Genomic DNA, 26,129 nt, shown 5'->3' with positions numbered 1-26,129 from the left:
TTGCCCACCAGGAGCTTCTGCTACAGTAACTGTGTGGCTTTGCTACAGACAGATCTGTCCTCTTTCTCTGCAGGCTGTGACCGTGAAGGAAGCACTTGCTGCTAAGGGGAGACATCTGCGAAGGAGTGCAAGCACGCCAAATGTACAGCATGTAATTAATGCAACATCTTGTGACTGAACATGTGCATATTACGGCCTGACCATAAGGTTACTTAAACTTTTTTTCCTTTCCCCCCCCCCAGTCTTCTTGCAGTAAAATCGACCTGACTGAGGACGAAGATGGCAAGACTCATCAGGCATGGTTTAACCTCATCTGAAACACATTTTGTCGTTTTTTTTTATAATAAAATGTACCCATTTAGGTATTTTGAAGAACCTAGATAAAGTTTTGTCTTGACACGTTCTTATTTTGTATAGGAAATTATAGGAAGGAAAAAATATATGTTCAATTCAATTCAATTCAATTCAATTTTATTTATATAGCGCCAAATCATGAAAAATGTCATCTCAAGGCACTTTACAAAGTCAAGTTCAATCATATTATACAGATTGGGTCAGATTATACAGATTGGTCAAAAATGTCCTTAATAAGGAAACCAGTTGATTGCATCAAAGTCCCGACAAGCAGCATTCACTCCTGGGGAACCGTAGAGCTACAGGGAGAGTCGTCTGCATTGTCCATGGCTTTGCTGCAATCCCTCATACTGAGCAAGCATGAAGCGACAGTGGGAAGAAAAACCACCCATTACCGGGAAGGAAAAACCTCCAGCAGAACCGGGCTCAGTATGAACGGTCATCTGCCTCGACCGACTGGGGTTACAGAAGACAGAGCAGAGACACAACAAGAGAGACAAAAAAGCACAGAAGCACACATTGATCTAGTAATCTGTTCTACATTAGATGGTAGTAGCGGGTGAGCCGTCTTCTCTGGATGATGTCACAGTTAACAGAACGCCAGACCAGGTGTACCTACTATGAAGAGAAAAGAGAGAGAACAGAAAGATAAAGCAGAAATGACAACACATAATGCATAATTGAAGAACAGTACAACTCAATAGAGTGAGAAAATTAGATCCTGATATACTCCAGTAGCCTTCGTTTCTAAACCCCGTGAAGTTGTCTGAAACCGTATATTGTTGCATAGGAGCTCTGTGATCCTGCGGACGGCACTGGCTGCAACCCTCAGGACGGCTCCGTTTGTACCACGCCCATCAAAAACAATCAAAACCCAGGTGAAGCAGACAAGAGTCAGCTGCATCCAACCGATCAGGTTTTGACAACGTGCATGGAAAAAATAATGTCCCGGCTTTCTCTGAATGTTCCCACACAGGATCGGGTCCCGAGAGTTCAACCTTTTTCAGCGCCAGCCCCTTCAAAGTCCTTTCCCCTCAGCCGCCTAAATTCCTCAAGTCTTTGCTTCCTGTCAAAGAGGAGAGCAAGGCAAAGAAGGCCCTGGAGGCTCGGCCGCTGCTGGGACTGGAGGTAAAGAGGGTGTCCCAGGTATCTTTGAGGGTTCATGTCTTGTGTGTTTTTTTTTTTTTTTTTTTTAGTTTTGTTCACTGTGCCATTTGGTTCTTTCTCAGCTCCATCTGTCCTGGTTTTGTCAGTCCCGATTTTTTACATTTTACCATTTCCCCCCATCAACTTCCATTTTTAGACTGGTTTAATGAAACGAGAGCAGAAAGAAAAGATCCCCCACCATTATTGGCAATATTGCATTGGACTGACTTAAAACAGGGAAGAAAAAAATATCCTTTCAGCTTGACAACCTTGGCAGCCTTCAATCTTTTGTTTGATTTTGTATGAGATCATTCAATTTTCCCAGTATGTGGGCGTTCTGATCGATTGAAATAACCATGTTTTATTTTGTTTTTGTTAGTGAAGTATCTTAAGAGATGTTTAGATACTTAAAGTTAATTTGGAGTCAGCAGTAAAAGAGTCTTAAACCAGCAGAGAGAGTATTACAGTGCGCTGAAGGATAGATCATTTGCAACATTTTTTATTTCCCTTTCAGAGTCTGATTTTCATATAAACAAATAATTAGATCACAGTCAGTTGGTCTTTGGCCTCTTTAAAGCTCGTTCAAAGTTTTTCTTTGGACTTTGTCTGAAGATTCACAAATTTCCTACAAATTTAAAAAGTTGTCCACAGATAAGAGCGAGAGGGTCTAGGTTTCAGCCTTGTAAGATGCAGCCATCCAACTTTTGTTAGCGTCTAAGCACCCGTGAAACATCTGTATCTTAGAAACATTTGTGGGCATAATACATTTACAACTACATATAATCTGCATAGCAGTGATATGAAATTTCCATAAACATTCTCAAAATTAGCTGAAATGGGTGCAGGTATGGCGGAAACAATGAGGATCTTAAGACGGACCTTTGTGGCACACCGTAGGGAAGAGAACTGGAAAGGACTTAGATTTAGAAGGATAAGAGGGAAAAGGATCGTTCAGACAAATACGAAGATAACTATTTCTAAACAGACGAGTAAACCTCGCATCTGACCATGACATGATATTTTGCAGTTTCTGTATATTAATTAAAAAGCTTGACAGGTTGAAATGCTGGATTCAGCTGAGAAATTGTAATAAACTGTATATGTATTTTGACGTGTTTGTTATGAACAATTGGCCTAAAAATCTATTTCACCAAAGGAACTTTGTTGCTTGCTGTGTGAAGATAGAACAAATGCTCATCCTTTGAATGTTGGGTCCTTTTGGTAGGTCTTAGTTAAGTTACCTAAAAAGGGGGCGTGCTCCGATGGCGCAGGGGTAGAGAGCACGACCCATGTACCCTTGATTCCGGCCTGAGGTCCTTTGCCGCATGTCCTCCTCTCTCTCTTGAACTTCCTTTCCTGTCAGCCTACTTTTTAAAAATGAGCCACTAGTGCTGAAAAAAAAAAACATACAAAGTATTTAAAAAAAGAGTTTCCTAAAATACTTCCCTTTCCCAGGGAAAATCTGTTAAAGTCCAAAGACAAACTTGAACAGCTGTCGATTGAGAAGATTAATTTGTAGTATTTTGGAAGAAAAAAAAACTACAAAGAAACGAGTTAAGACTCAAAAACCTCGCATTTCTGCATGTTTTCTCCAGTAAAAAGGTTGCATTCCTCTAATGTAGGGCACTCCGAGCACTGTGTTGTTTTTTTTGTGAACCATTAAACTGCATGGCACTAACTGTTTAACCAGCCTGCCCAGCTCTGTGCATGCTGTGTGCGAGTGTGAAGTGTATGCTGTTGTTCTGACCCATCTGCAGAGCATGCGCTCATGTGTGAACAACCCCGCACTGCTCCCCTCTCCCTGCTACTGGCGCAGACCCAGGGCAGGCAGCGAGGGCCACTGCAAGCCTCCCACCCCCGCCACCGCTGCCACCAGCAGGCAGCTCAGCCGCACGCAGTCACTCACTGCTGTAAGTGCCACACGTACATATATACAGGTGGGAAACAGAAACTGGCCCGTGTCGGCGCATTCACTGCTAACTACACTCGGTGCCTGCTTTGATTGACTTTGCTTGAAGAGCATCAGCCGCTCCCTGAACTGCTGTCACTACGCTCAAGTCATTGTGTGAGCTGTGAGTCACACAACTCAGGATCAGCTTTGGACGTCTGACCAGAAAAAAAAGAATTTCCAGCCCTGAGAGTAGAGCAGGAAATTGATTAGCAGATTCTTCATAGCTTAAAATTATTCAAGAATTGGGCTTTCTTCTTTTTTTTTTAAAGGATCTTCAACAACCATCTTTTTTTTTTTGCCTCTACCTTTATGGTTACATATGTTCTGTACAATTCAACCGAAAAACAAACATCTGAGATAGAGCGAAAAGGGTTCATACTTTCTATCAATTATAATAAATCAGATTAAACAGAAATAAAGTTCAGCTGTCTTATTTGTATTTTCTGATCAACTAGCGAGATTAGACATATTTCAGACCAAACTAGGGCTATAGAGATGATTATTAAGGCCTTTGTTTCTGTTGATAATGACTATTTCCCACTTATAGCTAATGAAAATGCAACATTTAAGAGAATATTATATCTGACAAATAATAATACCTGTTTACAGGTTGTTATTTTCAACTTTTAATCTGGCAAACAAGCCTCATATTCTCATTTATTGAATACTGCTGTACATCCCTGCACATAACACATGCAGATATAAAACATCCTCACAGTGAAACATGGTGGTGGTAGCATCTTGCTGTGAGGTAACTTTTTTCAGATAGACCTAGTGTTTTTCTAACCTTTATGAATTTATTTATGGCTGCTGATCGAGAGGAACCTCTCTTTTCAGAATCCCCTTTTTAGACCGTTCACTTCTAATCCCCTGCAGTAGTCCCACAGCCAATTGGGGGGGGGGGGGGGGGGGGGGAGGAGGGGGTTAGGTGTTATGTGTCCAACTAATGCCGTTTGATGCATTTTTTACACATACCAAACATCTTATTGGAAGCTGTTTGCTACCTGTTGAAGTTCTCTCCAGTTATGCCTATTTTTGCTAATTTGTATACTTAATATGTAAGTATATATCTATTGTGTTATGATGTTTTGTAAATGAATACTATTTTCATAGTTTAACATCTGATTGATAACACACCTTTAGTATAATTATAAATAAATGGCAATAAATTAGGTATTTATCTCTCTAACACAGTATTATTAATTAATTGTACAGGATATATGTCAGATTAAAGGTGAAAAACGTGAAATAATTCTTCCATGGTCTCTACTTCATCACAGACACCTGCTATTTTACCCTTTAGCAAAAGTAAGACTCAAGAATCTCTGTTGGCATTATGTCTTCCCATAATTAAATTTCTAATCAGACAGATGCTGGATCAGAAGGCACACAGATTACACATAACACACAGACACAACAAGACATAATGTTTCCACGCTGTTTTTTTTCTCTCTCTATGTAATCAGTTGATTGCACTGACTCTCACTCCTGAGAATCTTAAAGTGTGCAAATAGTCCTTAAGTAAGGGATGGAGGATCAAACACCTATCGTCAGGTTGAACACATGACCTCGCTTGTTCTGATTCACATTCACCCTCTGTGTGCTTTGTGTGAAATTCAGAAAATATATTCAGGTATCATGTATCACAGAGTTCATTTATCACGTTCATGTTTCATCATCACTGACCATTTCCACTGACTCCACTCTCTTTAGAAACTCCAAAACATTTTATACACCACAACACTAATTAAGCGAAAGGTAACTTTTGTCTTGCTGTCTCTGTTTTGATAAGCACGACTCTGAAGACGAGGAAACGGACGTGCCTCTGAACCTAAACCGGGGCCCACTGGACCACAGCGGTTTACGGAGTTACATACCCGAGGATTTTGCTAACTTCGAGATATACAACGCCACTCTGGAGAGCCAGGACGGCTTTCGCTCCGACTCGAAGGGAAGCCGGTGCGGAGGTGGGAGTGGAGACAGGGAGGTGTCCCGCAGCCCCACAGCCAGCAGCTGCACCAGCGGCTACTTTTCCCACAGCGAATCCAACGCCACTCTGTCCGACGTGCCTTTCAGCGCCAGTGAAAGCTCCGACCACCTCAGCTGTGCCTCCCACTACCCTGCTGGTCAAAGCTCTGCTCAGACCAAAAGTGTTTCCGCAGGGAGCAACGCGGAGCAGCCTTTTCCAGCGCGTGGTGCTCCTGAACAGCTCATCCATCCATCCTCCTCACCCGTCAGTATCCCTAACTGCACAGATCAGCAGCACACTGTACCACTGCCTCACAACTATATTCTCAGCACCAGCCAGGAGTTCACTGAATTTAAAGGGGCTGATGACAGTACTGGAGAAGGGGGTTTGGCCCATTTTTCTAAGGAATGGGCGCAGGGTGGGTTGGATTTTTTTACAAGCCACCAGAAGGAGCCAGGACACACAAAGACATGTGACGATGGCAATCGACTCTCATCTGATCCTGAAAATGTACTATCCAGATGTCCTAATTATGAAAACCCTGTTAGCGTAACTGTGTCTTGCTCCAACAGAACAGTAGCCAGCACGTCATTAAATGCCCCGATCTCTGCCGCCGATAGAGGCCTGGCCCTGTCCTCAACCTCTCAAGATCCCTCTCCATCGCTCCCACCTCCAGCATCGGCATCTCCGGTCAAACCTTTCGCTGCTGCACGATCCTCTGGCCCAGCTCAAAGAGCGGGAGGAGAGCCCCCTATCCAGGAGCCGGCCCAGGGAGACCTGCCTCACGGGAGCCCCTGTCCAAGTCCCAACCCCAGCAGCGCCGAGCCCTCCGGTGACTCCAGTGGGGATGAGAGCACCCCCGTGGCTCAGCTTCCTGACTGGATGGCACCCGGGGAAGAGGTGTGGGTAGGGAAGAGAAGAGGGACGGTATACTATGTAGGAGGAGTGGAGTTTGCAAAGGGGATCTGGATCGGTGTCAAGTTGGATTTGGCAGTGGGTAGGTAACATGTTTCTGTTTGTGGAACAAAGAGATTTGGTTAAATAACTGGTAAAATCATTCCACGGGGAAGGATTTCTACATGGAAATGTACATAAGGAAAGACCACCTTCACACTCACTAAGTAGCATAAGCTCACTTTTCCTAAAATGTCATTTGTAGCCTCAAATATGTCCCAAATACCTACGAACATTGAGAACCACAGCTATATACACAGAAAGATCCGACATGTATATCACATAATCGTCAGCATATAAGAACACTTTTTTGTGACCACTTTTGGGGTCAATGAAGGTGTGTTTTAATTTAAAGTGTGAAAACATAACTTAAAGCCATATGAATCACGGTAAGCTTTAGAGCAAACAGCAAATTTAATTTGTATTACAAAATGTTAAAAGGAAGAGTTTAATATGTGTACTCATGAAATACCTAGAAATAAGGGAAAAACATATAAAAGTTGCTCCACATGATAGAAGCTTCATATTTAAATAGAAAACATCAATCGGGTGGTGCTCCACTGGTTTTATATAAATCATTTTTGTATTTTCTCATATTTTTCCCATACAAAAGGTACCCTATAAAAATGAAAACAAAAGTTGCCATTCATGTTCTGGTATACGATGTATTTAGTATAAAAAAAAAACGATTGTTTTTTTCTTCCAGATTCTGTGTTTCACACATTGTTCTACACATTATCAAAGGTTCCCCTTCAAATTGCTAATCAGTTGTAACTCTTCTCTAGGTAAGCACAACGGCACTGTCCAGGGCAGAGTTTACTTCCGCTGTCCCCCGGGCCACGGTGTGTTTGTGAAGCCTTCTCGACTCACCAGAGGACCACCCTCCATGGACACAGAAGCCCAGACTTTCATCAAATAGGACCCGCAGAAGAACCTCCTCTGTGAGGAGCAGCAATGACCCACAAGTGCCCCCCCCCCCCCCTTTAACTTCTGCATCTGACCCCAGAGGGCTGATTTCTGACCTATGGTGTCTCGGAGGCTTTGTGTGGAGGCTTTGCGAACATGCGTATCTTACCTGTGCATTTAATGAAGTATTTTGTAGTTGCTGTTCACTGAAACAAAAATCACTATGCACATATCTGAGTTTTCTATACGCTCATATTTTTTATAGAGGACTCAACTTTTATCTGGCAATATTATCCGCCTAAGTTTTCTTACATTGCTTCCGAAGAATATATGTAATATTTTTGTATTACAGAAAGCGCCCCTCTCCGAGGCTCGTGATGAAGTGATCTGGGATTTGAAGATTAAGAATGTACTACTGTTCATAAACTTTGATAATTACGTCAATATGTTACGTCAGGGCTAACCAAAGAACTATGGTTCCATATCTGCTGTTACAAGTGTTATGTTGTCGTTTTTCTATTTGCACCTATACATGGAGATCCTCACTATATATAAATCGACGTGTCCAAGTAAAGCTTAGTGCCATATCTGCTGGAGCAATGCCACGTAAAGCTAAAGCAGGGGACGAATCTGCCAAAGCTGGGAGCAGCTTTCAGCGTTTGCAGGTAGGAATTGTCCTGTTGATGGAATGGAGCACTGTGGAGGAAATAATTCCCGTTCGGCACGAGATTGAATGAGGAAAGGTTGGTTGCACTGGAAAGGATTCTTGGGGAAGCTCTCCGACTGTCTTCCATGCAGTCAGTGCTCAGAAGCCTGGATATACAAATACATGCCTTATTGTGTTATTTGTAAAGACCGCCCCAGGACTATTCAGAAATATAATGACATACAAATCAGATCTAAAGGATATGGACCTGTGTGAACAGTATGTGAAGTGCAGAATGCGATCCTTACTTTCGTGGAGGATCGGATGAATAATTAAATACAAAAGGTAAGTTAAGGTAAGAGGATCAGTGTTCCTCTCAAGTTACATTTAAAAAAAAAAAAAAAACATTACGACTTGTCCAGAAAAATAATCAAGCTGCAATTTCACTTAAATAAACCCAAGACCTTACTTTAAAAAAGAGAACAAAGCTGCTCTCCCTGAGAAGGAGTTGTCAATGTAAATGTATGTGAACATAGTATTTACGCTATTGTATTGTACAGAATTGTATTTATAATTTATCTGGTTTTAATTGGTACACAATGTTCTAGAATAGAACATTTACAATCAGTTTCTGCGTGTTTGTCTCCTCATTTCCAACAGGCGTGGCTGCTTATAGCATCAAGCTGCATTTTGTGTGCTTTCAGACCTACAGAACACACAGCCGTAAATAAAGACCGGAGCAGTATTTGTATTTTAAGACCTTATTCCCTGTGCTACTATTTACATGATGGGTATATGAATATCTAAAAAATGAGTTGCGCCAGTCAGACTGCTTTTTATATTGCTGTTTTTTTTTAAAATAAAAGATATATGTCCATTTGCTCCTACATCCACTCATTCATCAGTCCATTCATTTATGGGTCCATTCTTGTTCTTTATGTCGTCCATCCAACATCCAGTCCACCATTCGTTCATGATTCCACCCATTAATCCATTTACTTGATTGTCTATCCTTCCATCCCTCCATCTATCCATCCATCCATCCATTCAATGATATAGCCCCAAAGTATGACACTATTGCATCCAGACCTTACAGTTGGTACAGTGTTTTTGGGTCTGAATGCCTCACCTTGACTATTTAAAACATATTTCTCGTCACTGTGGTCAATAGCTCAATGTTTGTCTTATCTGACTCTAAAACCTTCCCTATGGGTGAATATGAAACTCTTAACTTTGAGCAATGGCAGTGGAGTTTTCTATTTGTTTCCAGAGCCTGGGTGTAGGGGAGAAGAGGAGGGAAAGGAGAGGGGAAAGCATTGTTTTGAGCCACAAGAGCAACATGACTCTTCAAAACAAAATAGCTTGTATTCATAATACCTTCTATAGAATTTTTTTTACAGATTTTTAAATTAAACAGCAACCATTTTAGTTTTGTTTTAGGCTTAATTCATTTTCTTTGCAGGGACTTTCAATTTTTTTTTAGTATATTATGAAAATCCATGTAGTTTGCAACCTACTGAACAAAAATGTTACTTCATAAGGAAGAAAATTCCTCACAGTGTTGGTGTCTGTATGGGGATTTTATGCCTAAATTGCATAAAAAAAGTCTTGGGAAAACTACTAAAGCTAGTGTTTTTCCCAATAACATTTATATCCTGTAATATTGCTCTATATCATGGGTTCCCAAAGTGGAGGTCGAGACTCCCAGGGGGGTTATAAGACATCATGCAGGGGTTGTGGAATGATCCAAATTTCTGATTTTACAATGTCAGGGATATATTTGTTTTAATATAGCAAATGAATCACAAATTAATTAATAGCAAATCAATTAATGAATATAGCCTTTAATCCTGAAAAACGTTCTCTCAAATGTAAAATTAATCTCAAAATATATTTTTTGTAGAAATGTGCTCCTCCATGGCCAGTGATTAGGTTTCTATAACCTAAATTGGCCTTAATACAATTTTTTTTTACATGAAATTGCCAAAATAAATCATATTAGGTGTACAAAAATAAAGAACATTACAAGAACAGTTGTATATCAGAATAAAGTCATATTACCAGAACAAAGTGGTAATATGAGAAAAAGCCCTAATATTAGTCACACAGTTTATGCATGATTGTTTTCAAAGTCCTGATATTAGTATTAATCTGATTGATTTGCTTAAAAGATTTAGTATTTCCTTATTTATGAGACCGATACAAAGTATGACTTCACAAGACACTCAACATTCCTCATTTTGACAAGGGGCAACAATTGCACTTTTTTTGTGGGAGTTCTCACAAAATTACTAGTTTATCCTCATCATTTTATGACTTTATTCTAGTAATTTTCCAAAACCCGCCCAGAAAGAAAGGGGGCCACCGGTCTCTGCCACAGGTATTTTGAGGGTCACAGACTGAAAGGTTTGGGAGCCCCTGCTCTACACAGTACAATAGCATTTTTGGCCAAAGTCATTAAAAGCCATGGTGGAGGGTCTAAAGAGGCACACACACAGACCCCTGATTCAGATGAATGCAAGTTTACACTTCAGCCTGAATGAAGTTTTCAATGAATTCTGGTATTTGCACATAAATGTGATCCAGACTGGGGGAAACAAATTGTGCATTAATAAATGCAGATGCATACTTACCAAAAAAAAAACAAAAGAATAACAGCAACAACAATAACGAATTTTTTTTAAAAAAAAGAAGAGAACTCCTTGTGAAAGCTTAAAGTGGACAAAGGGCCCATGATGCCTCTGGCCTCCATTGAGTGTCCTTGCCGCTGTTGCAGCAGCTGTGCGGCAGTAGGTAGCCTGAGCTCTCTGAGCGGTGGTCTGCTGATATGGGTGGAGTTAAGTTTCTGTGTCACACGAGCTGACAACTGGGGGAGCTTCACAACAAACCGACAACAGGTGTCCTCCTCCTGGCTTCGGCTCCTCGGTCCCTCCGTCAGTCAGTCAGTCAGTCCGTCACAGCGCCTCGCCCGATCAGCCGCACAGCTCTCCTGCCCTGCTTGTTTTACCCAGAGAAAACTCCTGCCGCAGGGACACTTTGAGCCACAGACCATGCACTCGGCACAGAAAGACACCACATTCACCAAGATCTTCGTGGGAGGCCTTCCGTACCACACCACAGACTCCAGCCTGAGAAAGTATTTCGAAGTGTTTGGAGACATCGAGGAGGCTGTGGTTATCACCGATCGGCAGACGGGGAAGTCCAGGGGTTATGGATTTGTGAGTAGCGTAAAGTGATCTAACTCAAACGGCATTTAAAGCTTGGTGGCACGGATGCACTGCAGGGTTGATTAGACTCTTTAAGTTTACTTAAACAGAAAGAAATTGCGGGATTATTGGCATTTTAAAATTATTTTTGGACTTTTCTTTGAATTTGTTATACGATTGGGAATCATCAGTGGCAAACTCTGATTTTTTTTGTTTGGTTTGAGCGTAAAATTAAAAACCTCACCATTCCCTTCTCATAACTTCTTAAAAAAAAAAAAAAGAAAAAAGAAATAAACAACACAACAACCAGAAAGAAGTACTAAACTGTATCAAATATTTTCTTTGCCAAACGTTTTTGAGCTGATGTCACTGTGACATGGCAATGTTTAGAGTTTATTCAAGAATAATAAGATTATTAGTTTTTATTTATTTCAGTTGCGTTCTAGCTTGTAGCCTATTTATAATAGTTATTTTTATTGTTATGACCAAATTTTAGAAATGTGTAAAATAAAAACAAATTCGTTAAAGTAAAAAAAAAAAAAAAAAAAAAAAGCCCCAGGCAGCCGAGAGAGAAGCCGAAAGTTGCCGAATGGCGATGACGTCACGTTTTGGCCGCAGAACTCGGGCATCAGCGCAGAGCCCTGTGTCCACTGTCCCCCCCAAGACAAAAGTAGTGACTAGTGACGGCACAGTTTAGTTTTCAGTTTTTATGCAAGAAAGTCCAGACTTATTTGGCGGTTTGTCCAGGGAGGAGGATAAACTGAGGAGAAATGTAGTCTAAGAAGGGTATGGAGACCTAACCAACTGTCACCCTACTGAGATGGCATAAAAGCAGATCTGTAGGGAGACTACACTGCTTGTTACTCAACACAGGGATAAATGACTGCTTGTTACCAAAAAAACTGTAACAAAAAAAGGAAACTAAAATTCCTATAGTATTCAGGTGGAGATTGAAATTTCTGCTCCTGTTCTGACCAGCATTGTTACTCTGACGTGCATAGGCATGCATTAGCACATCTCTCTCTACAGCCTTCCTCTAATCACCAAAAATATCTGTCTATGTAAGTTTTATTTTATTTTTCTTCACCAAATCTCTCTGTGTTTAACTACACCACAGTGATGTAAGTGTCTCCAGTATTCCGAAGACACCCTCAGTCACACTAGTTCCATCTAAAGTTGGTTTTCTCAGAAGTACGTATTGTTTTACTCCAAAATGCCATGTGTTACACCAGCTCAGCAGAATTTTCAGACTGTTTGTACGGTAAAAGGACACACGAAAAGTATAAATTAAACTGCTGTTGCAAACAAAAAAAGTTCTTACCTGAGCGACATTATGCTCACAAACGAATAGCCATCACCAATAAGCAGCTGCACATCAACATATTTGGGGTAAAAAGGTATCTAGAACAAAAATTGCTAAAAATCCTGTGTAGAAAAACAGTCAATCTCAAAGTGTGCATCCAGAGGAAACATCATCATCATATATAAGGTAGTCACTTCCTATTTTTAAGAGAGGTTCAGCTACAATAGTTGTTGTTTTTTTGTCCACACTGTGTTTTAAAATTGCTTACCTGCTTTCAAAATGGTGGATAAGCCCATTATTACTTCTGTTCTATGTTTTTACAGATTTATATGTCTTTTGACTCTAAAATATGAACATATTCACTGTTAAAGGTGACCATGGCAGATCGGGCCTCAGCTGACCGAGCGTGTAAGGACCCCAACCCCATTATAGATGGAAGGAAAGCCAACGTGAACCTGGCCTATCTGGGGGCCAAACCCAGGGTCATTCAACCAGGTGAGGAATATAAATACACCTGCTCTTGTCGTCAAATCCTAGGACTGATGCAGAAGCTGGTAAAGGTTGCATACACTGAATATATTTCAAAACAAGGCACTATTCGTGTAGTTATGCTTTTTTTGAAATCGTAACCCAAAGTCTGACAAATCTCTGTCTTAATTCTAGGTTTTGCATTTGGCGTGCCTCAGATCCATCCCGCCTTTATCCAAAGACCATACGGGTATGTTCAGCAAAAAAAACTTCAGATTATTTTACAAAATCTGTCTGTAATAAATATGGAAAAAAAAGAAAACATGTTAAGGTCAAATATCTGTTTTAAACATACATTTATTGTTGCCTCCACTTTTTTGTTTCCCCCCACATGAATGAGGACATGTGAGTGTCTATGAGTGCTCCTCTGCTTGAGGGTTGACTGTGAAAGGAAGTGCACATGTGTCGCAGGGCCACTGCAGCACTTGACTCCATGCTGTCTTGTCTCTCTCTGATCTGACAGGCTCGGTAACGGTTAAAATAGCTGATGGGGGGACATGATGATTTGAAGGAATAGCTGAGTCTGCATTGGGCAGAGCGCTAAAGTGTTACCTGTATACTGTGACATACACAAACGAACCGCAATGGTGACTAGATGCATGGAAAGTATTTGGTTGTTGTTGTTTTTTGGTTTTTTTATTTGTTTTTCCCAGTTTTCTCATAGTACATAGATTGGTGTGTGCCTTGTTTTCAGTATGATGTGGTGTTCAGCTTAACTGTGTGCCTATTTTTACTTGCAGTGGGGGGGATTGGGGCGTGCAGAAAGGGGCACATTTGATCAGATTTGATAGGGAGTTATAACTCTGCAATGGAGTGTTGATTCTTTTTTTCCCCTTTTAATGGATTGTGCTTTAGCCTGTGGTTTCTCTGATATTTATTTTTTCCCCGTTTTTTTTTTCTTCTCGGTTTCTAGTTAACACAACATGTTTTGTTGTGCAAGGGGTGGGCCGATGATCACTCACAGTGTGTTAATTTCAAAATTTCAACCCCTGCAACAAAACAAACACTGGCTTGCATGTGGGAGTTGATTTTTCTGTTCACCTTACCCCATGATGCTGTGTTTTTATTTTTATTAACCTAATGCGTTAGATTGAACATTAAATCAACAGACACCCAAACTTGACTTTTCTAGTTACTGTTAAGTGTCAGCGATATGACAAACCAAAACAAATAAAAATAAAAAATGTGACTTAGCGGCAGATTAAACATATTTGTTTTATCTAAATTTTTATTTTATTTTTTATTTTTTGAAGAAAGTAAATCAATAATGTTAAAGATTTCAAATAAGATTTTGACAATTTTCAGGATTCTGATGACTTTCAGTTAAATATGGACCGGTTGTCTGTATCAAGGTTTTATGGTCACGGCTTTAAAACCACAAAAGGTTTTTCATCATACAATTCCTACAGTTTGAAGCCATTTTAATGAAATGCATGAGAAAATATGAGGGTTTTCTCCTGTTGTGTGGAGCCTAGCGTAACCTCATCACCACCACCACACACACCTGTTGCTGCACACTGCTGCTGAGTTGGCTAAAAGAACTGAAAACTTGTCCTTTGCTCGGAAAAGAGATAAAGATTAATTCAATGTTTGGAAACATGTCTGGTTATGGAAATCACAGCCAATCCTGATGTTGACACGAAGGATTGCCACCATCACTGTTACCAGTGTAACATTTACTCCTATCACTGCCTTATCACAGAAAAGTCATGAAAACACATCTAAGAAAACCCTAGAAAAGATGACATTTAAATAATAGCATTTAAAGCTCTAAAATAATGCATCCACCTTGGTTAAGATTTTTTTTCACAAAGGATTTTCAAAATGTATTAAAATGCATTTCAGACAGTCTCTACTTTTAATATCTCTTGTCTCTTTGCTGCAGCCCAAAACTAAGCTCATTAAACATAAACATTTTGACATGTCACACCTAGGGAAACACCAATCTTCTAAAAGGCAAATGAATGGAGGTAAATGAGAATAATGAGGGAAAAATGAATCTTTTAAGGGTTAAAACTGCACTTGGCAAGTATTTAGAAATGTCTTAGCAGCCCATTGTACATAGCTACCACAGCAAATTGCTTGACCATTTAGTCAAGTAATACATTATGACCATGTTATACTTATGATATTCAATATAGAGTGAGAGAGCTGTAAAAGTCTGCACAATAAGCATGTCTACCTGAAAGACAAATCCAGGAGAGGATTTAGTATTTTTGCCATGCTCTTAGTTTGAAAATCATAACTTAAAAATGTGATAAATGAGCAACTGTTATATTTAATATGTAATATTATTTTAGCAGCAGCGGGAATATTGTTTTTTTTACTGTTTTAAATACATAATTTAAATCATGTCATCTGTTGACTTAAATTTAGTTTATTATAGCATGAAAACAAGCCAATGCCTGCTTTAGTGCTTAACCCTCAATGCCCCTCCCTGGGCTGCCACCTTACCGTGGTGGAGGGGTTTGAGTGTCCCAGTGATCCTAGGAGCTATGCTGTCAGGGGCTTTAAGCCCCTAGCAGGGTCACCCAAGGCAGACAGGTCCTAGGTGAGGGACCAGACAAAGCGCAGCCCAAAACTCCCCTTATGATGAGTACAATTGTTGGACCTCGTGTTCCCTCGCCCGGACGCGGGTCACCGGGGCCCCACTCTGGAGCCAGGCCTGGAGGTGGGGCACGTTGGCGAGCGTCTGGTGGCCGGGCTTTTGCCCATGGAGCCCGGCCGGGCTCAGCCCGAAGAGGCGACATGGGTCCCCCTTCCGATGGGCTCACCACCTATCGGAGGGGCCAAAGGGGTCGGGTGCAATGTGTAACGGGTGGCAGTGGAGGGCGGGGACCTTGGCGTTCCGATCCTCGGCTGCAGAAGCTGGCTCTTGGGACGTGGAATGTCACCTCTCTGGTGGGGAAGGAGCCTGAGCTTGTGCGCGAGGTTGAGAGGTTCCGACTAGAGATAGTCGGACTCACCTCGACGCACCGCTCTGGCTCCGGAACCAGTCTCCTTGAGAGGGGCTGGACATTCTTCCACTCTGGAGTTGCCCATGGTGAGAGGCGCCGAGCTGGGGTTGGCATACTTGTTGCCCCCCATCTCGGTGCCTGCACGTTGGGGTTTTCCCCGGTGAACGAGAGGGTGGCCTCCCTCCGCATCCGTGTGGGGGGACGGGTTCTGACTGTTGTTTGCGCTTATGCGCCAAACAGCAGTTCAGATTACCCACCCTTTTTGGAGTCCTTGGAAGGGGTACTGGAGAGTGCCCCTCCTGGGGACTCCCTCGTTTTGCTGGGGGACTTCAACGCTCACGTGGGCAATGACAGTGGGACCTGGAGGGGCGTGGTTGGGAGGAATGGCCCACCTGATCTGAACTCGAGTGGTGTTTTGTTGTTGGACTTCTGTGCTCGTCATGGATTGTCCATCACAAACACCATGTTCAAGCATAAGGGTGTCCATATGTGCTCTTGGCACCAGGACACCCTAGGTCGCAGTTCAATGATCGACTTTGTTGTCGTTTCATCTGACCTGCGGCCGCATGTCTTGGACACTCGGGTGAAGAGAGGGGCGGAGCTCTCCACCGACCACTACCTGGTGGTGAGTTGGCTCCGATGGCGGGGGAGGAAGCCGGTCCGACCGGGCAGGCCCAAACGTACTGTGAGGGTTTGCTGGGAACGTCTGGCGGAGTCCCCTGTGAGGCGGAGCTTTAACTCCCACCTCCGGGAGAACTTTAAACACGTCCCGAGGGAGGCGGGGGACATTGAGTCTGAATGGACCATGTTCCACGCCTCTATTGCTGAGGCGGCTAGTCGGAGCTGTGGCCGCAAGGTTGTCGGTGCATGTCGTGGCGGCAACCCTCGAACCCGCTGGTGGACACCAGCGGTGAGGGAAGCCGTCAAGCTGAAGAAGGAGTCCTACCGGGCTTTTTTGGCCTGTGGGACTCCGGAAGCAGCTGATGTGTACCGGCAGTCGAAGCGGCAGGCGGCTCGGCTGGTCGCCGAGGCAAAAACTCGGGCGTGGGAAGAGTTCGGAGAGGCCATGGAGAAAGACTTCCGTACGGCTTCGAAGCGATTCTGGTCCACCATCCGGCGTCTCAGGAGGGGGAAGCAGTGCAGTACCAACACTGTTTACAGTGGGGGTGGTGTGCTGCTGACCTCGACTCGGGACGTCGTGCGTCGGTGGGCGGAATACTTCGAAGACCTCCTTAATCCCACCAACACGTCTTCCATTGAGGAAGCAGAGCCTGAGGACTCTGGGTCGGGTTCTCCCATCTCTGGTGCTGAGGTTGCCGAGGTTGTTAAAAAGCTCCTCGGTGGCAAGGCTCCGGGGGTGGATGAGATTCGCCCTGAGTACCTTAAGGCTCTGGATGTTGTGGGGCTGTGTTGGTTAACGCGGCTCTGCAACATTGCGTGGACATCGGGGGCAGTTCCCCTGGATTGGCAGACTGGGGTGGTGGTCCCCCTATTTAAAAAGGGGGACCGGAGGGTGTGTTCCAACTACAGAGGAATCACACTCTTAAGCCTCCCTGGCAAGGTCTATTCAGGGGTTCTGGAAAGGAGGGTCCGTCGGATAGTCGAATCTCGGATTCAGGAAGAGCAGTGTGGTTTTCGTCCTGGCCGTGGAACACTGGACCAGCTCTACACCCTCAGCAGGATTCTTGAGGGGGCATGGGAGTTTGCCCAACCAGTCTACATGTGCTTTGTGGATCTGGAGAAGGCATTCGACCGTGTCCCCCGGGGGATCCTGTGGGGGGTACTCCGGGAGTATGGAGTACCGGACCCTTTAATAAGGGCTGTCAGGTCTCTGTACGACCGGTGTCAGAGTCTGGTCCGCATTGCCGGCAGTAAGTCGGACTCGTTTCCGGTGAGAGTTGGACTCCGCCAAGGCTGCCCTTTGTCACCGATTCTGTTCATAACTTTTATGGACAGAATTTCTAGGCGCAGCCAAGGTGTTGAGGGGATCCGCTTTGGTGGCCTTAGGATTGCGTCTCTGCTATTCGCGGATGACGTGGTCCTATTGGCTTCATCAGGGCGTGATCTACAGCACTCACTGGAGCGGTTCGCAGCCGAGTGCGAAGCGGCCGGGATGAAAATCAGTGCCTCCAAATCCGAGACCATGGTCTTGAACCGGAAAAGGGTAGAGTGCCTTCTCCGGGTTGGGGAGGATGTCCTGCCCCTAGTGGAGGAGTTCAAGTATCTTGGGGTCTTGTTCACGAATGAGGGGAAGATGGAGCGGGAGATCGACAGGCGGATTGGTGCAGCGTCTGCTGTGAAGCGGGCGCTGTACCGATCCGTTGTGGTGAAGAGAGAGCTGAGCCAAAAGGCGAAGCTCTCGATTTACCGGTCGATCTACGTTCCTACCCTCATCTATGGTCACGAGCTTTGGGTCGTGACCGAAAGAACGAGATCCCGGATACAAGCGGCTGAAATGAGTTTTCTCCGTAGTGTGTCTGGGCTCTCCCTTAGAGATAGGGTGAGGAGCTCAGTCATCCGGGGAGGACTCAGAGTAGAGCCGCTGCTCCTCCACGTCGAGAGGAGCCAGTTGAGGTGGCTCGGGCATCTGGTCAGGATGCCTCCTGGACGCCTCCCTGGAGAGGTGTTCCGGGCACGTCCCACCGGGAGGAGACCCAGGGGAAGACCCAGGACACGCTGGAGGGACTATGTCTCCCGGCTGGCCTGGGAACGCCTTGGGATTCCTCCTGAGGAGCTGGCCCAAGTGGCTGGGGAGAGGGACGTCTGGGCCTCCCTACTGAAGCTGCTACCCCCGCGACCCGACCCCGGATAAGCGGAAGACAACGGACGGACGGACGGGCCTGCTTTAGATGTGATTATACACTGATACATATTAAAAAATGAAAAAATATGTCCGAATTTGACTTTAGGTATGAAACAGAGATCTTAGCCGCTCGGTTGGACAGCAGCTGTTCGCCACAATGATCTGCACAGCGTCTCAAATTCTCTCGGAAAATAGGAGTCAGTCAGCGCACTCTTAATAATGTATGGCACAGACGAGGCCGCTGGGCTTCGGACAACAGGTGGGCCGAGCCATGTGCCCGTGAAGGCTTCGGGTTATGTGCCGAGGATTACCCATGTGTCCTGGTGATTTACAAAGCACCTTTATTTAGCTCCCAACTTGTAGGCTGATGAAATGTTCCTCCGCTGTCTAAAAACACGGCCACCGGGGTGTACTTTTACATTGGCACCCGTCATAATTAGTGGAAAGTTTTGTCAAAGGCTTTCAAAAGAGTTTTTTTATTTTATTTATCTTTTGATTGAAAGTTATTAAAGTAATTCTCCCACACGTAATCAAAGGAGGCACCATAACAACAGAGTCCCAGTTATTTTAACCAGAGAAACTCCTTGGCTGCGAGAATTAAAAATGTAGGAACGTAAATGAAACCCTAGAACAGTTGACCAGCTCTCTGCCATGTGCACCGAAGGATAAGATCAGCTTGTCCTTTTGAGATGACAAGGGGTGCAAAAATAGCATGCTTCCAGCCTCTCTTGTCAGTCAAGTTGGGTATGTTTGTGTGGGGGATGTATGTCCCTTAAAAAAAAAGAGAGGGAGAGAGAGAGGAGGGGGGCGGCACTTATCTGTGGACAGATATGTTTCACACCTGTTCCTCTGTATATTTACCGAGGGTGACTTCAGCACAAGTCTAAACTGGGGACAAGTTCACCCAGATACAAAGATTGTGTCTGTTTGTCCGCTTAGACCGTGCTTCGCCAAAACATTCAGACTCTTTGAACTATTTTATTTTCATTTTCTTACTTTGCAACCTCAATGTTTGATACTTTTCAATTTTACTAATTTTTGTGATGGACCAACAGAAATCAGCGTGTAATAGTAAACGTGACAGTGAGGGATTTTAAAGAAAAATAAAAACGTGCAAATCTGAAAACAGTGTTCGTACTTAGCCCCCCTTAGTCTAGTATCGCTCAGTAAAACTCAGCTATCAAGACAAAGGGACACACAGACGGGCCAGGGATTAGGTTATTTGGAGAGGCTGTCCACCTAAACTGACAGAAGAGTGTTATCCAGGTTAATTCATGAGGAGCTGCACAGATCCACTGCTCAGGTGGAAGATTCTGCACTGCAAGAAGGGAACTAAAAGTAAGCAAATGTTTCTTGAAATTAGTGTATTTGTCCTTGATTTGAGCAGGTAACTTTAAATGATCTGCCAGTAGAATAATATTTTTGTACTTAAAATAAGAATAACTTATCTCCTTCATCTTATTTCAAGTGCAGTATATCTAATGATCTTAATTATGGATAAAAATACTCCTTCCATTAGCAAATAAGTTTATTTACCTGCTCAAATTAATGATAAATACACTCATATTAAGAACATTTTACTTACTTTTAGTTCCCCGCATCTGACCTTTTATGGAGTAGAAAGCCATTGAACTCTGGTTTAAAGTTTTCTACTAGCCATGCTGGGAACACAGCAAACAGGTTGAAGAAGGGTGCCTCTGGTGAAATAAAGCCAACATGTACTTTTCTGATGCAGTAGATGTGGTGGTAATCTCAGCCTAAACACACTATCCCCACTGTGGTATGTAGTGGTGACCACATCATGATGTTGGGATACTTTTTCCCAGCAGGGACAGGGAAGAACACTGCAGCCATATAACAGGGCCTGGAAGAAAACCTGCTGAAGAAAATAGACTAAGTCACCTTCCAACAGGACAATAATATTAAATATGGAACAGGTTAAATCAAAATATGTCCTAGTGTTACAATGGTTCAGTCTAAGTCCAGATCTAAACCCAATTGAGAATACTCGAACATGGTTGTTCACAGATGCTGATCGGTCTGATCTTGAGCTATTTTGCAAAGAAGAATGGAAACAAATGTTAGTCTGTAGATCTGCAAAGGCAAGGCAGGTTTATTTATATGACATGATAAGACGATTCAAAGTGTTGTAAATGATCAGAAGATAAGAAAAGAAAAACATACAGATGAAAGTACATTGTAGTGGGATAGTAACAGCAGGCCAAGATACAAGATAAGTTGGACTACAAACTTGATCTAATGAAGTTCCAGTTAACTACAACAGTTCAAGTTGAACATTGACATTTAAAAGCAACTCTAAACAAATAAGTTTTTAACCTTGATTTAAAGGAAATCAGGGTTTCCACACTTCTGCAGTCTTCTGGGAGTTTGTTCCAGATAAGTGGAGCATAGGGACTAAAGGCTGCTTCTCCATGTTTGGTTCTGGTTCTGGGTATGCAGAGTAGATTTTAACCAGAAGACCTTAGTGGTCTGGAGGGTTGATCCACTGATAACAAGTCTGTGATGTATTTAGGTGCCAAGCCATTCAGGGATTTATAGACTAATAGAAGTATTTTAAAGTCTATTCTCTGAGATACAGGGAGCCAGTGTAAGGACTTTAGAACTGGGGTGATGTGCTCTACTTTCTTAGTCTTAGTGAGGACGCAGGCAGCAGCGTTCTGGATCAGCTGCAGCTGTCTGATCCACTTTTTAGGCAGACCTGTGAAAACACTGTTGCAGTAATCAATTCTACTAAATATAAAAGCATGGATTAGTCTTTCCAGATCCTTCTGAGACATTAGTCCTTTAATCCTGGAAATGTTCTTCAGGTAATAGAAAGCCAACCTTGTAATTGTCTTAAATGCTTTTGAAGGTTCAGATCTGAGTCCATCATTACACCCAGATTTCGGGCCTGATCGGTGGTTTCTAGCTGAAGCGACTGAAGCTGTGTGCTAACTTTTGATCTCTCCTCTATTGGTCCAAAAACTATTACCTAAGTTTTGTTTTTATTGAACTGTAGAAAATGTTGGTACATCCATGCATTGATTTCTTCTAGGCATTTACTCTGCGCATGAATGGGTTTATAGTCACCTGGTGACATGTAGAGCTGTGTGTCATCTGTGTAGATATACTAACTTATATGTTGTTATTTTTTATTATCTGAGGTAGAGGGAGAATGTAGTTATTAAATAGGAGGGGAAATAAGTTGGACCCTTGGTAAAGACCCCATAAGACTTGGAAATTGAAAGGCACATGGACTCAGCATGTCAAATATAAAATACACTCAACAGTTATAAAAGTGAAACATTTTCAAAAAGTACACAGGATATTCCTTGCTCTTCACAATTATGCGCTACTTTGTGTTGGTCTATCACATGCTGATAAAATATAGAAAAGTTCAAGGGGCAGGAATATTTCTGCGAAGCATTCGACCTTCATGTATTGCTTTTCAGGTGGAATATGCTACTATGACAATTCTACCTGTATTACTGTCAATAAGTGGGGTTTTTTTGTTTCAAAATTCCCCAAATATATTTTTTACTACGCTGTGTTGGGTCAATTTGGACACAGATATGTTTGTGTTTTAGAATGTATTAACACGTGTGGGCATGCCAGTATGTGTGGTGTTGTGCCAGACTGTGGACAGGGAGAACAATGTCCACTTCTTGTGCTGAGATGTTGTGGTGTTTTTTTTTTTGTTTGTTCTTCTGTGACGAGCTCGCATTTTGTCATATATGTTGTTGTTTTTTTCTGCGGTGCAGAAGTTGGCTGTGCCTTCTTTTAATGCCTCACCGTATTTCACAGTCAGGTGCTTTCCCCCCCACCCCCACCCCCAGAATTAAAAGCTGCACCCGTGTTCCTTTTGTGGTGTTGCTGCTTTATTTTTTAACTTTTCATTTCTAGGTAGGGCTTTATTTCAGATTATTTCAGATGAATGGATTTGCTGTGGTCTGAGGACTGGATTGACATATTTGGCACCTGCTTTTCAGTTTTTCAGAGTATTTTTATTTATTTATATTTTATTAATTGCTTTTTTTTTTTTTTTTGTTTTTGCCTCGCCGTTGGGAAGACGACAGGCCGTTGCCGTTCTCTGAACCTGTGAACGTTTCTGTCCGACAGGATCCCGGCCCACTACGTCTACCCTCAGGCCTTTGTCCAGCCCAGTGTGGTGATCCCTCACATGCAACCCTCTGCTGCTACAGCAACAGCCGCCGCCGCTGCTGCAACTTCCCCATACCTTGACTATACTGGAGCGGCATATGCCCAGTACTCTGCCGCCGCCACTGCTGCCGCCGCCGCGGCAGCCGCTGCTTATGATCAGTACCCCTACGCGGCCTCGCCGGCGCCCACGAGCTACATGACCACAGCCGGGTATGGATACACGGTGCAGCAGCCGCTCGCCACTGCTGCAACACCTGGAGCTGCGGCGGCTGCTGCAGCCTTCAGCCAGTATCAGCCGCAGCAGCTCCAGACAGATCGCATGCAGTAAAAACCACAAAGATCACCTTCATGCCAGGGAAGCGGGGAGATTCACTCCTTCAGTGAAGACATTAACGTTATTACTCCAACATGTTTAACTTTATACCAAAGAGCCTGAAGAGAAGAATGGAGACACGCGGGGAATGACGGTATATTTTATTCGAGCAAGATCAGTATTTGGATGTATATGAATATTTAATATTTATTCAGAATAAAGAAATTTCATGTTAAATGAACAAAATTTGAATGATCTTATGTGAACTGCTGCTGAGTTGTATTTATACAGTGCAGTGTCTTTTTATATGAATCTCCCAAGTGCTTATTATTTCTATTCAACTCTTCTACAATTTGAAAACAACAAAAACACTTCTAGCGTCATCCACGTCAGTGTTTCGTAGTTTCGGACCATGATTTTGTTTGCGTACATTAAAGACAGAATTAACTGTTTCGTTAGGACTATTTTTCTTTGAACGGCATTTAGACTGGAATACGGTAGTTTCCCTTCAGTCGTTTGCTTTAAAATGTGTTTCTTGATGGCGCATGTGAAATATGTCAACTGAAGCTGGTAAAAGCACTCGCCTTTTCTTACCAAATGAGAAGGGAAAAAAAAAACTGCTGAATGTGAATCTTATATTTTGATAAAATGTTTTCACTGTGTGCCTTTCTAAAATGTGCTATTTATGTATTTATTCAGGAGCCTCAGAGCAATAAACGCTTTATTTAACACGTGGAAGTATAAGGCCTGCTGTTGAACACCTCCACACGTCCTGCTGCCTTTTTCATGGTCAATACCGTGTAACTGCTAAGTTAACTTGGTCTAACTAAACCCTGTTCTGTACGGTGAACAAATGTGTGAACAGTAGGTAAAAATTTAAAGCTTTTTTTTTGTTTGTTCTTTTCTGTAGTTTTGATGTTTTTCTTTTTTCTAAGGTGTGCAACTCTTAAAGGTATCTTTTTATACTTGACCTGTTTGATAAGGACAGTGCTTCAACTGCACGAACGTTTAACTTGTTACATTTTCTTTTGTGTTTTATGTCTTTTGACATTAAAGGATTTCAAATGCAGGTACATCGGCTGTTTACCTTGATTCCAAATAATTGAATTTGGGAAATAAATTAAGATTTTCTTCCAATGAAGTCTTTGTACTCTGTTTAACACCGTGCAGCTGATGGGCTTGATGTACAATAAATAATAATGTCTCTTCGCACAATCAGCTTGGAAAGTTCTGTTGAATGTCCCTGCTTTCCCGAACGGATTCGATGGGAGCAGTCCCAGATTGATAATTTGGAGAAAGCTACACATTATCGATCTGGCTGGCCAGATAAACAAATGGATGAAATGTGATGGTAAAAAATATGCACCTTTCAGTTCAAAGACACATTTGAACTGTCCCTGTCCCTTTCCAGCCCACTCATCCTCCTCATCCCGCTTCATGATCACATTTATCCCTATTTACTATCCCGCTTATACTCCTCATCCTCCCCCTCACTCATCTTCCTCCTACCCCTTCATCGCAACCCCTTTCTATAACACCCGTCCATGAATGGTCTGATGCCAACTTGGAGATTGCTCCATCCATGCGGAAGTGTGCTAACCCTACCCTGACAAAGACGTTGTAGTGGTGGTGATAGTGAAGCTGTCCGTGTCACCAGCATTTCTGCCTTATCTAGCCACACGGAATAAAACGTTCAGACAAGTCGTACATCAAGTCAGCAGTGGTGTCAAAAGTACACACGTTTGTTACTTAAGTAGAAGTATAGATACTGCAGTTTAAAAACACTCTGGTAAAAGTTGAAGTATCAACTTGACCTCTTTACTCAAGTAAAAGTGAAAAAGTATGTGCTCCAAAAACTACTTAAAGTATAAAAGTATAAAGTAACCTTTAAAAAATATGCCACTATATGAATTGAAAGCTTAATTTAAACACTGATTAGTTCTACATGTGGCCCAAGACACAGCATAATCATTAACCCATTAGTCAAAGACAAAGTCACTGAAGGAGCATGTTCTCTGTCAAACTTTATTGGAATTTAATTCCAAACAGAGGTAGTATTCAAGCCTGCAGAACTGCCAGAACATAAATGTGTGAGTTCCATCAAATACCTAAGGTAAACTATACCCTTTGGTGCAAAAACATTCTAGGTAGTTTGTGTGTGGAGAGAGAGAGAGAGAGAGAGAGAGAGAGAGAGAGAAAGAGAGAGAGAAAGAAAGAGAGAGAGAAAAAGAGATTAGCTATAGAATAGCTAACCAATAAGTGTTTGTGTTATATGACTCATCCAATTACACTAGTTCTCACTAGGTGTGGATGGCGCCAATGATCTGCATTGGATGGCGCACAATACGTGAAATAAATATTTATAAATTTTAAACTGAAGCCAAGAGTAACGTTTGTTTTAAAAATGTAAGGAATAGAAAGTACAGGTACTTGTGTGAAAATGTAATGAGTAGAAGTAAGAAGTAGGAAGAAAAATAAGTAATGGAGTAAAGTATAGATACCTAAAAAGTGTACTTAAGTACAGTAACAAAGTATTTGTACTTTGTTACTTGACACCTCTGCAAGTCAGTGAAGTTATTTCAAGGTAACCACGAACAAATCGACATAAAAGCCCAATATTAAAGGTATATAGCCACATTATATGCTTTTTAAAAAATACCCAAAACCATTTGATCATCAAAAATAAGGTTATATACACCAAGCCTCCATCCTGATAATGTTTTGATGGTCCTTTTTGTGGATAAATATAGCCCCGGCACTGGGTGAGATGACCAGATATAAACAGATGTAGCGCCATCTAGCGACAGGATCGCAAAGCTATCATAATCCTGGTTTGGTTAATTAATAATTCTAAATTGATTAATGCCGGACCGAGCCTGACCCTCTGCAATGCCTTGCAGTAAAGCAACAGCTTGCTGTGATCGAAGACCAA

At 42.5% G+C, this 26,129-nt stretch overlaps 2 protein-coding genes across 5 annotated transcripts in view; both read left to right on the top strand.

Annotated features, from left to right (window-relative positions):
- Positions 1 to 8,803, top strand: part of kif13a (kinesin family member 13A) — a 51,433-nt gene extending 42,630 nt beyond the window's left edge. For 2 of the 4 annotated variants that reach the window (XM_021316399.2, XM_021316400.2), the window contains 7 exons: positions 74 to 151; positions 243 to 296; positions 1,145 to 1,232; positions 1,331 to 1,482; positions 3,258 to 3,410; positions 5,244 to 6,417; positions 7,160 to 8,803. In XM_021316399.2, the coding sequence (XP_021172074.2) occupies positions 74 to 151; positions 243 to 296; positions 1,145 to 1,232; positions 1,331 to 1,482; positions 3,258 to 3,410; positions 5,244 to 6,417; positions 7,160 to 7,293 (1,833 nt within the window). In that variant the 3' untranslated portion in view covers positions 7,294 to 8,803. The remainder of the gene's footprint in view (positions 1 to 73; positions 152 to 242; positions 297 to 1,144; positions 1,233 to 1,330; positions 1,483 to 3,257; positions 3,411 to 5,243; positions 6,418 to 7,159) is intronic. The other 2 variants (XM_012862647.3, XM_021316401.2) reach the window with 2 other exon arrangements.
- A 1,998-nt stretch (positions 8,804 to 10,801) lies between these two features.
- On the top strand, positions 10,802 to 24,331 carry LOC110368543 (RNA-binding protein 24-like). The gene is made up of 4 exons (XM_036133051.1): positions 10,802 to 11,144; positions 12,807 to 12,930; positions 13,099 to 13,153; positions 22,843 to 24,331. Exons 1-4 carry the CDS (start codon positions 10,977 to 10,979, stop codon positions 23,210 to 23,212), a joined length of 717 nt encoding a protein of 238 aa, XP_035988944.1. The 5' UTR covers positions 10,802 to 10,976; the 3' UTR covers positions 23,213 to 24,331.
- The last annotated feature ends 1,798 nt before the right edge of the window (positions 24,332 to 26,129 follow it).

This window comes from Fundulus heteroclitus, chromosome 3, assembly GCF_011125445.2.
Source record: "Fundulus heteroclitus isolate FHET01 chromosome 3, MU-UCD_Fhet_4.1, whole genome shotgun sequence".
In the NCBI taxonomy this organism is placed as follows: Eukaryota; Metazoa; Chordata; class Actinopteri; order Cyprinodontiformes; family Fundulidae; genus Fundulus; species Fundulus heteroclitus.
This window is presented reverse-complemented; position numbering and strand designations above follow the sequence as displayed.